Source organism: Marmota marmota, unplaced genomic scaffold (genome assembly GCF_001458135.2).
Source record: "Marmota marmota marmota unplaced genomic scaffold, marMar, whole genome shotgun sequence".
Classification (NCBI taxonomy): domain Eukaryota; kingdom Metazoa; phylum Chordata; class Mammalia; order Rodentia; family Sciuridae; genus Marmota; species Marmota marmota.
In genome coordinates, this window is record NW_026000026.1 from 33,688,248 (window position 1) to 33,702,510 (window position 14,263).

Below are 14,263 nucleotides of genomic sequence, written 5' to 3' on the forward strand. Positions count from 1 at the left end.
CAAAACTCACCATTCTCATAAATTATGTCCATTTATTTAGTAGGTGTTTAATGTGTACCTACTATGTGTTGCACACCAGAATTAGAGCAACCGACAGACATCACACAGGTCCTAACTTGTGCGCTTCAGCAGTTTAGCAGGGAAGAGGGAATGATATAGCCCAGAGCACTAAGTGTTGAAAAATAAGAGAAGCAAGTTATAATGGGAAAAGAAAAACCAGACCAAGTCAGTCAAGGGGGAGACAAGGCCTTCTAGAGAAAGAGCCTTCCAACTGAGCCTTCCAACTAAGCCAAGAAGGAAGAAGAAAATAGTAAGAAGAATACAATTATTGATATTCTTAGATAAAATGAATTTATATCTGTGCTGGATGAGTTTACACAGAGGTAGAGTGGACTCTATTTAGAAGGGAACATGCAGAAATGCACTTGGGGTTTATAAAATGCAATCAAGTTAGATGCCCTTGAGTTGGATGGCAGCACCATTGGGTGTTTTTTGTTTTTGTTTTTTCAATTTATTTTAGATCTTTCTTTTCCCATTGTCTAACAACCCAAGAGTAGGGTAGACATGTCCAGACCATTTCTGTATATAGATATATGTGTGTCTAAATCAGAGAGGGTGGCATCCTCTAGTCAATGGGATTTTTTTTTTTTTTTTTTTTTTAGTAAATCAGACGAAATTTTGGGAACCTGCTTCCAGGTTGTCCTTGTTCCATTTTATGAATGGCAAAATACCAATCAAGCAATCCATGAGAATTTATTTCCCATTGTTCTAGGACTTGTGTTCATGATTTCAAAGTTTGTGTACAAGTAGCCTAAGCCTGCTGGTATAAAGCATCTGTCTATGCTTTATCCCTCTATGTGAAATGATTGATGTGTTGCTTGGTTTTCTCAAAATTCTATTTTGCAACATAAATGCATTTTCCTCTATAAATGGAAAAAAATATGGGGCTACTGTTCATTCCATAAATATGGGGCTACTCTGATACCCAGTGGTAAGCTAAGTTTTCTTACATTAGCAAGCGGTGTACAATTTCAGACCATAATTCAGACAGGATTTAAAAAACAAATTTCTTTTAAAGTAAATTTCAAAACATGAACATGATTAAGAGGAAGGGTGTTTTCTTTGGTTTAAGAGCCTGAAAATAAAAATAATCATATAAACATATACCTGAAATAGGGAAACTGCATGAAAAATGTCCTTCCTGTTAACAAAGACTTGAATACATGCTTCCGGTTTCCATGGCAGCCCAAATAAACAGAAAACAGAAGCCACAGAGGTAGCCTTTTATATCAGTGACTGGCTTCCAGGACAATAAGACAGGAGCAATCAGTGAAAAATAATGGCTGGTGCTGCCCTACTTAGGAAAACCATTTTACAACTTATCACATTATTTAAACGAGAGGGAACGTTGTTATAAAAAAAAAAAAGACACACAAATTTATGTTTTCATTTGACAATGTCTTTATCTAGTAGTAACATCACCTTGAAAAAATATTCATTCAAAAACCTGATAAACATCATAACAGTGTGCATATACTTCATGCTGCTGTTCTGCACATTTAAAAAATGATTAACATGGTAAAATTTGTTATGTATATTTTAACAAAATTTAAAGAAACATATTCAAACCAAAAGAAAGAGGAGGAGGGAAAGGAGGAAAAGGGGGGAAGGGGAAGAAAAAAAAGAAGAGGAAGGAGAAAAGGAAGAGTAAGAGGAAAAAGAAAAGGAAGACGAAGGAGATGAAGAAGAAAACTAAAAAAAAAAAAAAAAGTGCTGCTAAACAGAATCTGTCCTTCCTATGTCTAACTTATCTTAGTAAATGTACTTAGGGAATTGTCTCAACATTTCTTTAGCAGAAGAAAAATCTTAAACTCTAAAAAAAAAAAAAAAACAGAAAATTAGGATTTTGACACCCCAAATCAGAGTCCAAGTGAGCTCTACATTTGGCCTCCTGGATGTGCTCTGGATATTTATTTACCAGACCTCCTAGAAGAAATGAAAAGAGAAGGAAGGAGACAGGGAGACAGGAAAGGAGGGAGGAAGAGAAGGAGGGGAGAGACAGAAAGAAGAAACAGGAGAGAGGACCATATGCTGACTCTGTCGTTCTATTTCTCAGAATGATTCTATACCTCAAGAGGACTTCACTCCAGATGTGTACAGAGTTTTCCTGAATAATCTTTGCCCTCGACCTGAAATTGATAACATCTTTTCAGAATTGTAAGAGGACATATTTTAATGTGCATTTTCTTCCAGCTTGCATTGATACTCAGGCTGTCTAGATGGGATTTTGAGTAGCACTAGAAGGAGGTGGAAGAGAATCTTACACCATGTCTATGCTCCTGAGTGATCTGTTGGGCATGATCCCATGTTCTTGGTCCTGAGGTGGAGCCACTGCTTTTAATGAGTGATTTATGATTTATGATTCCTGTTAGTTTAGCATCTCATGTGGTTCTGTGGGGTTTAAAGATAGAACAGGGAAGTATCTTGGCTAAGTTGGAGACAGACTCCTGTACCAGAAAGATCTGTGACTGAGACCCACTTATTTGATCTGAACCATATCAGTGAAAGAAGAAGTTTGAATTACCAAGAACCCTCCCAGCTGGAATATTATTTGCTTTTATGTTACAAATTACAAATATATGCCTATCTTTTTTAAAGAAACTGAAAAAAAATTCAAGAAAAAAAATGCATAAACCAAAATGTCAAGGCATATGTGGGAAATTTGCAGTTTACCCTTCTTGACACACTAAAATCTACATAATGACAAAAAAAAATCAATCCAAAATTGGTGAAAAAAGTAAGGAGAAAGATAGGCAAACAGTTCTGCTGAAAATAACATTGCATGTTGGATGTCTCTGTGATATTTATTGCCGTTAAATGTTTATTGAATGTCAACAGCCCTGAACTTGTCATTGGGTTGTTGATTAAATTGTAATGGGCAATTCAAATCACATTATTTAGAAAAGTTATAGACACTTATGAAACCTTAACTTAATGAAATGAAAAACATACCCAAGTAGGTTGTTTATTTTTTAAAGTAACGAATGAGGTACAAATATAACTTTAAATGATTAAATGGGATTTGAGAGTTTGATGACTAAATCATAGTGTTAGTGTCATAAATTTAAAAATCCATACTTCTGTTTAATTTAAAGTGCCTTTGTACACAAACTATGCAGAGTTTTCCTAATGTGGATTTTTTTAGGGATTTGATAATTTTCAGGTATATTAGGATTTAGTGGTGTTGATTATAAAAGACAATTTATAGCTCATAGGGATACAGAAATTATGGTGGAGTCACAGTATGTTTTTTGGGGCAAGCTAAGAATTTATATAGCTTTTCAAGTATGGAATGGTTTTGCTTCTCTGTAGATAAATTCATAGATAAGAGTTAATGGGGAAAATATTAAAACTGTTGGTTTTAATTGTTTTTAGTGGTGCCAAAAGCAAACCATACCTTACTGTTGATCAGATGATGGATTTTATCAACCTGAAGCAGCGAGATCCCCGGCTAAATGAAATACTTTACCCACCTCTGAAACAAGAACAAGTGCAAGTACTGATTGAGAAGTATGAGCCCAATAACAGCCTTGCCAAGAAAGGTCAGTACACTTTGTTCCACACCACAGGGAAGCTCTTATTCCCCATTGTGAATGGGTGGCACTCTGGTAGTTAGGGACATCAAAGACTTCAGAGACTGTTTAGGTCAATTGCCCTATTTGTAAACCTCCTTGTCTTTCTGTCTGAAATCACTGGTTGTTTAAGCCAAAGTAGATTTTTATTTTTTAACTTTGGTGTGTGATTTACTTTAGGTTTATGTATGCATGTAATATATATTTTTATAATGTCTCATTATTTGTTTTGCTTCAGATTTATCCAGTGAGTGAGTGCATTTTTCTCATATAGGAAATTCGATAACTTAAAGTTGCCCTTTCTGTTCTCTTTCTAGTAAGTTCTGTGAAGTAGCCTAAATCTCCAAAACCAAAAAGAATATTCAGTCTACTAAACTCTTTTATTGCAATTTATATGATCTGACAAATTTTTCCACCCACTTTGGAAAATATTCTGAAATCTGATCTTTTATATTTAAAAAATTAGTGTTAGTAGAAAAACTAATCATTAGTCCAAAAAATTGATATAAAATAGGCAGCTCTAAGTTGCATAGAGTTCATTTAGAAATTTACATTTTTAATTCAGGAGAAGTCAGTTGCCAAAATATGCAAAATATGATCACAAAAAATTAATTGCTGGAAGTTTTGAATTATATGTGGAACATTTTCCCCAAACAAGATCTTTGGTTGTTTCTCCACCATGAAGATTAAATCTCATCTGCCTTGAAGTTGCTTCACTTAGAAAATCAATACGTTATAACATGTTATTGCAAATTGCCTATTCCATAAGCAGGGACAGCAAAGTTCCAGTTATTGAAAAGGAATAAATTACATGCTAATATGTGGGCAATTTATAAAATAACAAAAATAGCTCTACCAAGCTTAAAAGTCACAAATAAGAATGGTAGTCATAAAAAGAGATTAAAAAGTTTTTTGGCTCATTGTACTTATTCTGCAATTGGTCCTCTGAATATAAAATACATGTATTTAGTATAAAATAAAATATTCTCTCTGCATGTTGTTAAAAGGGAATTTCTAGATAACATTTTTTTTTCATTTTTGTTTGTGTTCTTGGTTGAATGCTTTGCTCTATTGTCTTCGTTTCTATCATGGCCATGGAGGTGAGGTCAGTCAAAGGAAGCAACTGACCCAACAGTGTGCCTTGGCAGGGCCAGGCCCGCCCCTCCACACCTGCCTCTTTCCCTAGTACCACTTCTATTTCTCCTCCTCATTACACAGGGAGCAACTTGCTGGATAAGCTTTTGCCTGTATAGCTTGGCATTATCCTTATGACGTCTGAGCTTCTCCAAAAATGACCAACACGATGTTATAACAAATCCAGTATGACTTGGGAAAACAGAAAGTGTTTTTTAAATCAATGAGGCCTCCTAAGCATCAACTGTACCATTTTGCCTCTTTTCACACCACACTGCTGATGGTCCATGCCCCAGCTGCTATGTGACACATCCATATGTCATTTTCTGATAACTTAGATGAACTAGAAGGTACAAAGGGAAAATCTGTGACTGGTTATTGTAGGACTCCATGATCCTAGAAGAATCAATGTTGACTCTAATGGAAATTAAGACTGTTTCCCAGCATTTGTATGATTATTTAGTGCCTTTTTATAAGTGCATGAGGTATGGATTTCACAATCAGAACAGGTGCATAAAATTCAGGTATATTTTTAAAACAAATATATTTCTCTTCCTATGACTTAATATGACACTGATATGAATGCCGTGTAACACCTTTAATCACAATATAGAGAAGCAACAAAGAACTGTGGTGCCCCTCACAGTTTCAAAGTTGAGATCCACTGGTCTCCTGGTCTTGGTATTTAATTTCTCTGTGTCTTAATTACTTCATCTTCAGAACTGAAAGGATAAGAGTTCTCCATTGGCTTGTGATTTTGCATTAAATAATGTCTGCATGGTATTTAGAAAGAAGAGTGTGTGGCCCACATGTGGGATGTATAAGTGTTAACTCTTTCCTTGAGGTGTTGAGATGTAGTGTATTGGTTTATATTCCTCAGGTATTTTCACCTATTATTTTTTAAAGAGAACACAAGATGTCTGAGCCTTTCATTTCCCCACCACCTAGAAGATCAACCTGCTCATGATGCATTACTTAATGTAGACTTGTAGGTGTGATCTAGAAATTGACATATAAAGTATTTGTGCCCCAGTTTATGACTTGAGATTATCCCCTGGAGGTCCCTAAACAGAGGAATTTTCTTTGTGCCATCTCCACTGAAAGTCTTGTCTAGCACATGGGAAGGACAGGGACCCTGGAGTTCATCCCTGGGATTTGGTTAGAGTGCCAACCACCCCAGAGACCTACAGAGACAATTCAGCAGCTCTGGCTGGATCTGTCATCCTTTCCCCTCCACAGTCCATGTGAAAGAAATCCATCTCTCCAGGTATCAACTAGTCAATTTACAAAAGACCTTAGTAAGGTTGCTTCGGCTCTAAGATGTGTAATTGTGATAACTGCCTTATTTAAGGATAAAGTGAGAAGATGTATGCTGATGTTTAGTTCAGCAATCAATAATCATTCCTTAGGTGGTATAAATTATGATTATCATCATTGAACGCAGGGCACATTAGCACAGGAGGAAGCACACGATCTGTGGTGTTCTGGTCCTGAAACTCAAAACTTACAAGCAAACCTCTATTCATTCATCATTCATAAATTTGGCATTCAGGAAATCATTAGTGACAGGTAAGAGGCAATGGACTGAGAGAGAGGCAAAGAGAAAGCTGGTGCTTTAGGTTTGCACTCTTTTAAAAACAATAAGATATGAATGTAAATAACTGTAACCTTTCAAGTTCTAATGTGCACATGAATCACCTGCAACCTTGTTAAAATGCCGATTCAGGATTCTGTGTTTCTAACAAGTTATTAGGTGATGCTGAGGCTGCAGGGCTAGAGATCACTTTGTGACATGGCTATGAGAGGAAGTGAAGCAAAAGGGAGGGTAGAGCAACATCTTCCTGGAGGGGATGGTCATGGAAGAGACAACATTCAGGCTGGACTCATTTCAACAGGCTTGAACTAGAAATTCCCTAGGAATAGAGGATATAGCATTCTATCATTCACTCAACAAACATTTCTTGAACACTTATATATTAAACACCAACAAAATTTGAAACAGAAGCTTCAAGATTTACAAGCTGTCTGAAGAGATCTGAGGACAGGCAACTCTATATGAACACTGAGCCAAGGGAGTTGTTATTTCTAAGTTTCCCATTAGCAACCTAGAAAAAAAATTATTTTCAATCCCAGTATTTCTTTCTTAACCCAAAACCTTAAGTAACAAAATTATGTTGAACTTGAGCTATTTCATACCACGTGATTTTATTTGCCACTTTGGCTGTTTTTATATGAACAAAGAAGACTACAGAAGATTGTTTCATTGTGTTAACTATTATTTCATAGTCAAAAGATAACAATTTTTAAATTTATTTAGGGAATTAGGAAATCACTGGATTAGATTGCAATTCTTGAATAAGTAAAGTTTGAAGTATGAAGATGAAAATCAATTTTTGATTTGGTTTTTCCACTTATAACATTTGATGTTTGACTTTAAGATCTTTTCAGAACCTCCTTTATATGTCTCCTTTATAAGTAGGCTTCAACAAAGCACAACTTAATAAACTTTTGTTTGACTTTAATGAGTGGTATGGATCTTCAAGGAAATAGCTTTCATTTATTTTGAGACTTTAGAAAGCACATTAACAGGGGCTGGGTTGTGGCTCAGCGGTAGAGCACTCGCCTTGCACATGTGAGGCGCTGGGTTCAATCCTCAGCACCACATAAAAATAAATAAATAAAATAAAGGTATTGTGTCCAGCTACAACTAAAAACAGTTTTAAATAAAAAGCACATTAACATTTTGCACAGAGGCAAACCAAGTCTTTGAAGTCAGGTGACTTATATAAGATCTGATACCAACATGTTCTTCAAGAAACCAAGTTTTAAATTTTCAGTTAAGTGCTGAATACCTTTTGATCAATAAACATATAAGGGAATAAGCAGAGAAATTTAATATTTTATTATAATGTTTTTCTTCTGCCTTAATTTTGACTAGTTCCTCAAATGTGCCCAAACATTAAATCAGTGGTGATCTTAGTGCTTATCCACAAACTTAGTCTTATTTTTCTGAGAAAGACACTCCATGCTGACTGTCTGTTAGAAAATGAGAGGCATAAAACACATACATAAAATATGTAGTATAACATAAATAGATGTATGAATACCCACATGCATATATATATACTATGATATCAAGAAATATATTTTAAAGCAGGTTTTAAATACACAAAGTTGATATATGTTAGTGTTTAATTTTAATATTCATTTTCTATCATTTTCAAATGAGAGCCTAAAATTTTAAAAAGTTTAATTTGACCTACAGCCTAAATGTCAGAGCTGACTACAGGCTAACAGACCAAATGTGCAGCACACCAAAGTGTGAATTGAAAATCCAGAAGAGACGATGGGCCTGCTCTAGTTAGCATGTTGGCCATGTTTCTATGCTAGAATTTCTGTTTTGGGAGATGTGTACATTGATTGTAAATAATCCAACTGCTTCTGTGCATTCTGAGCCAAATAGTCACATATTTGGTTTGCACAAAGAAAGAGTTTGAATCTTGTCTCAGAATACACTGTTCTCAAGAGTGTCTGTTTTATTGCTTTATTTTTACAACATAAAATCACACAATGAGAAATGCTGGGCCCCCCAAGTTAGCAAATGTTTCTTCCCTGCCAAATCATTTTTAGTGTTGACCTGAATCTGCTTGACGCAGAAACACATAACAATCTCTGCTTATCCAAACCAAAAGGTCATGAATTCCATTGTGTGAAGACTAATATTTCCTGAGCACAGTAAATTTCTTTAATCACTTAAATTATTCAGAAAAATAAGAGTGAATAAAATTAGCATGAAAAATAAAATAGTCAAATTGATGATATTTTGGTAACAATACAAACTTCAAGATTCAACTGATGTATCCATAAATGAAAACTAAGTTTTGCTTAAACCAATCACCTAACCAAAAGAAAACCATAGGATTTTTTCATGCTTTTATTCTTCTTTGGAGAACAGGTATGCATTAGTATTTATTAAATAACTGAATTAATATAGCAGATTATAATGCTAGCAGAGGATTCAGTTCCATGTCTCTTCCCCTTTTTATCATCCATTATTCCTCTTAAATTTTTATCAGAACTGTCTAAAAGAGTCCTCACTTTATTTCAATTAAATCATAAAATGCAGCTATATAATCCCCTTTAGTATTTATCAGAATTCACCAAGTTAATAGTTTGATAACTGAAATGAACTCAAATTCATAATGTTAAAGCGATTTGGTTTTAAGCAAAGCACACATAGGTCACATATAGCAAATGTTTTTCCTTTTGATAGACCTAAGCTAATAATGAAAGTATCAGAAGAAATAACTATCCTGTTTCAATAGAGTTTTATTTAAAATATGGATAGAGTTGAACTATATTATAGCATTATCATCAACCCTAAGAAGTTGAGAGAGAGAGAAAAAGAGTTCTGGACTTGGAAAGCTTATAATAGTGTTAGGCAGGACTCCTTCATTTGAAAAAAAAAAAATGATTCTTAACTCAACCTGAAGCACAGAAAAGGAATTTACTGGCAGATCTAAGCAAAAAGTCAAGGTGTTGGCGGGGCAAGTGGCACACACTTGTAATCCCAGGGCTCAGGAGGCAGAGGCAGGAGAATCACAATTTCAAAGCCAGCCTCAGCAAAAGCAAGGTACGAAGCAACTCAGCAAGACCCCGTCTCTAAATAAAATACAAAATAGGGCTGGGGATGTGGCTCAGTGGTTGAGTGCCCCTGAGTTCAATCCCTGGTACTCCCCTCCCCCAAAAAACAACAACAACAAAAAAGTCAAGGTGTTAAAGACTTGTAGACTGAAAACAGTGGAAGAAAAACAATTACCCAAAATTCAAATGGGATATGGAAGAATGATCACAGGGCAGATAAAAACAGTAGATTCCACTAAAACTGAATCAGAAATCAAGACCTAATCATGAGTCTTTACATTACCTTAGGCTGCCATTGTTTTTTTTTTTTTTTTTTTGGGGGGGGGGGTCAGCCCCACCCATAGTTTTCTCATCTTTGGAATAATTGATTCCCTTCAAAGACTGCTGGACAAATTAAGCAAGATGTTTGTAGAAAGAAGACCTCCCACTAAACATAGATAGTTGACCTAAACTGATAAAAAGTGATCACTGGTATTTATTCACACCCAATTATTTTGAACATTTATGGGTCTGGAAATAAAATGTGGGGCTTTGGACAAAGGCATTCCCAAATCTGGCTGTCTCCCCCATCTTACCAGGCTTATTTAACTTAGCTCACCATTATGAATAAGTTAGGATTATTTAATGATGAAACCTGAAAAAAAAATGCCATGTCATATTTGTCAAAATGTTCCTTTCTGACTTTGGTGCTCTTTTCTATATTTTTATTAAGATAGAATTATAGTTATGGATGTAAGGATTTACACTTAACTCTTACTTTCTTATCACTTAACTTTCCAAGTAGACTTTTTAAAATCATATTTTCCCAGTACCATATCTCCATCAGGTCTTGCTTAGTAAAGAAATGCATTATACTTGAAAGTTAGCAATAAGTAGAAGTCAAAAAGCATAAATTGAAGAGGATTATTATAACAATCTCTATTGTGCATCCTTGAGGGATCAAACATGACAGAATTAAACAAAAAGTTTGCCACAGTGGCATGTTTAAGCCATTAAACCTCAGGCACGTGACTTTCCTTGCTTGAGCCAAAGGTTCTTCATCTATAAAATGGAGTGACACTAGCATTACAGCAGTTTTTCTACATCTCTGGGAGCTCAGCATTTCAACCCAGACACCAGCATCCTCCCCACTCTCCAGTCTTCTCCCAGCCTAACCACAGCCATCATGCAATTCCCTGGAACTTCATGGCCCCAAGAGTAGTCATAAAATAAATGCCTCATCTTCCTTACCCCTCATGTGACAGTTGTGATGCACATCATCTACTTTCTCGAAGAATCCCCCAGTGGTACTGAGCTTTATTTATCCATCTGCTGTATGCTGCTCAATGACCTTCCATTTATTAGTTGCCCTTCCTTCTCCTCTCACGTCTCTTCTCCTCTACTGTTGACTCTCATATTCAACTTTTGGAAGACCCCCAACTTGGACAAACAATGTTCTTAACAGAGTTGAAAGCAAAATATAAGTAACGGAAGAGTTAGTGAGTTTCAAGAGAGAAAAATGGAAAAGAACTGTGCCCACAACTCATCAACTCCTTCTTTCCATATTATCAGATAATGATTTTAGTAGTTATCATTCATGAAGCCATGGTCATTGGCTTCACATCATGAGAGTTCATATTTACAAGGGACTTAGCCATTTGGCCCAAATTTTCAGATCATAGAAAAGGAGCTAAGGAAGTGATAAAGTGGTGACCCTGACTCATATTTTCTTTGTTCCATGGCAGCTACTAGATTCCCTCAGGGGAGCCTCCATCAGGTCTTGCTTAGTAAAGAAATGCATTGTACTTGAAAGTTAGCAATTAGCATCAATAGCAGTGGTTCTCAAACTTATCTTTGATGTAGCATCCTTTTATTAGTGTCCATTTCTTCTGATAACATCTTTCAAGAAAGGCCAATACATGGGAGAAACCTTTAAAAGCACTTTGACATGAGTCAAGAAGAGTCTGGAATACCACTGGTGATGACAGCCCCACCTGCCCTCCACCCCACCCATTGTCTGCAGTCACTTTGCCAAAACCCCAGGAGATGCAGGATGCTCAGTTTAAAAACCACTCATCTGGAAGAAGTATTGATTGGTTTAAAGATCTGCCTCAAATTCAAGTAGGCATCCATTTAAATATGTTTATATAGATTACCTGCATAGCAAGAGAGGAAATGAAAGAACTAAAACCAATGAACAAAGTTAACTCAAATGAGATAGATTTTCTTCCCAAAAGACAAAGACAGATGAAAACTATATGACATATTTAATTCTTTTCATGCCTTAATTGACTACACTGAGGACATTGCCGAAAGCCACCAGTATTTTATTGATAGGGATTCCATTTAAATTCCATCTGTTGACTTTCTAGCCTCTGTGGAAGGTCACAGAAGAATGGCATTGTTGTCAGTGAGCAAAATTTAAGCTCCTTTTAGCTTTCTGTTTCTTATGTTCTGTGAAGTATTCAAGATTGTCTACCAATGAAAAAACTAAAAATAAAACAACTCTTTTATCAAGGTAGCCACTATGGGTCCATTATTCATTGGTTGACTTGCAACTTCCTTTCTGGTATTCCTTTAATGCATTTCCTTTTCTCCCAGGAGGCAAGGGCTGGGCCCCAGGAATGCCAAAGGCCTGGCCCAGGAATCTGTGTTTTCTTCCTTTGGCTTTTTTTTTTTTTTTTTTTTGGTGACCTCAACGTCTGCTCAGCAGCTCAGTTTAGCCAGAAAGTCACAGCCATGTCTAGTCACAGCTGAAATTCCTTTGTGCAGAAAATAACCAGACAGGAAAAATATAAATAGTAAAAGTCAAAGTCAAATGCCAATCCTGAGGAGTAGGGAAGTGTGTGTGGTGGTCTGAGCCACTCCACGGTCTGCCACACTTCGTTAATGCCTCTCACTGTGTCAGATGAGACCCCCAGATACCTTGCCATTTCTTGTGTGAGCAACTGGGACAAAACAGAGAATGGCTATTTTTCCGCCTCAATGTAACCTCTCAGCATAACGTCCCATTGACAAGTATCGACTGTTCAATTATTTCTCTTAGCTGGAGCCAGGTAGAACTCTGGCTCACTCCAAAGGAACAGTTTGTAAGTTGCCTTGTGCTGGGGGAAAGGGTCACCAAGCTACAGGCACTTGACTCCCAACACTGCTATGCTCAGAGTCTTGTTTTGTTAAATAATCAATTTACAGGAAATAAATAAGGAAATGTGTTGAATGCAGAGAGAAACAAACCATGACCACAAGGAAACCAGATCAAATGAGGTGTGGACCATCAACTCTAACACTTAACTGAAAAGCTGGAAAATATGCCCCTGCAGGGAACACCGCCAGGAAGCTTAGAGTGACCAATGATTTCATTAGTACATTATGGAGATCCCAGGAGCTCTGTCTCAACTCTGAATCATTGCATTCTCTAGGACTCTGATCATAAGAGCAAAGTTAACTCTAGGCTAGGAATAGCATTATGAAGAACTTTCATTGAGGATGACAAACAAAATCAATCTTGTTACCTAAGACTCTACCTGACACATAGAAAATGAGCCAAAAATGCTTCTTGGTAATGTTGCTATATGACTTTGTTGGCGTTCCCCCAGGAACTGACTCGGAGAGAATTCAAGAGCAATGAGTTTATTTGAGAGAAGATGCCAGGAAGCACTAGTAGGGAGTAGGAACAAGAATGCAGACAGTCAATAAAGGTTGACTTATCAACCCAATTATCATCATGACTAAGCAGAGCTTAGTCCTGGGGTAATCACTATGTTTGTATGAAGAACACCCATCACTATGTTTGAGTATGCTCTTAAGAAGTGTTTATTCTCAGGCACTTCCAGTCTATTGGACACAAAGTTGGCCATTAGGCAAATAGATGCAAATGGGAGTCCAGCCAACCAGATCTCTTAGTGCACCAAGAAGGTCTGCTATAATTTCATTACCAGCAAAATGATGCTTACTATGGTCACATATAAAAAGGATTTGTCCATCCAGCTCTGAACTTTACCAAGAATCTCCAGCATGTCAAAGGAGAGATGCCCCCAAAGTACCTGAAACTCATAGTCATGGTTTGGATTTCAAGTGTCCCTCAAAGATTCATATACTGAAGCTTGGTTGCCAGCTTATAATGCTGTTGAGAGGTATTTGCACATATAGGAGTGGAAGGAAGTTGGGTTACTCAGCGCCTGCCTTTGAAGGGGATATTAAGGACACTGGCCCTTCTCCTTTCTCTTTGCTTCCCAGTCACCATGAAGTAAATGAACCTCCTCCATCTTACACTCCCCACCATGATATACTGTGCCACCACAGGCCCAAAGGCCACAGGGCCAAGCAGCTATGGACTGAACCCTCTGAAAAAAGCCATGAATCAAAATAAACCTTTCCTCCTTAACTTGATTTTCCTCAAGTATTTGTCCTTAAATTGATTTCCTCAAGTCAAAGTCGCAGAGAGTTGACTAACATACTTATCATATTCTTTTCTTTACTCTAACACATACTTGATTTGATTGCTTGGACATTTCAATCTAGCAAACATGTATTTCCCACCTAACTTAAGAACTACTAGAGGGGATGGGATTGTGCCTCAGTGGTAGAGCACTTGCGTAGAATAGGTGAGGCACTGGGTTCGATCCTCTACACCACATAATAAATAAATAAATTTTTTTTTTTAATTTTTTATTGTTGGCTGTTCAAAACATTACATAATTCTTGATATATCATATTTCACACTTTGATTCAAGTGGGTTATGAGCTCCCATTTTTACCCCAAATACAGATTGCAGAATCACATCAGTTACACATCCATTGATTTACATATTGCCATACAAGTGTCTGTTGTGTTCTGCTGCCTTTCCTATCCTCTACTATCCCCCCTCCCCTCC

The 14,263-nt window shown here is 36.6% G+C and overlaps 1 protein-coding gene across 1 annotated transcript in view; it reads left to right on the forward strand.

Annotated features, from left to right (window-relative positions):
• The window catches only part of Plcb1 (phospholipase C beta 1), a 727,531-nt gene that overhangs the window by 500,795 nt on the left and 212,473 nt on the right, over window positions 1–14,263 (forward strand). Inside the window, exons 9-10 of the mRNA XM_048811856.1 lie at window positions 2,117–2,217; window positions 3,436–3,602. Of these exons, the coding sequence (XP_048667813.1) occupies window positions 2,117–2,217; window positions 3,436–3,602 (268 nt within the window). The remainder of the gene's footprint in view (window positions 1–2,116; window positions 2,218–3,435; window positions 3,603–14,263) is intronic.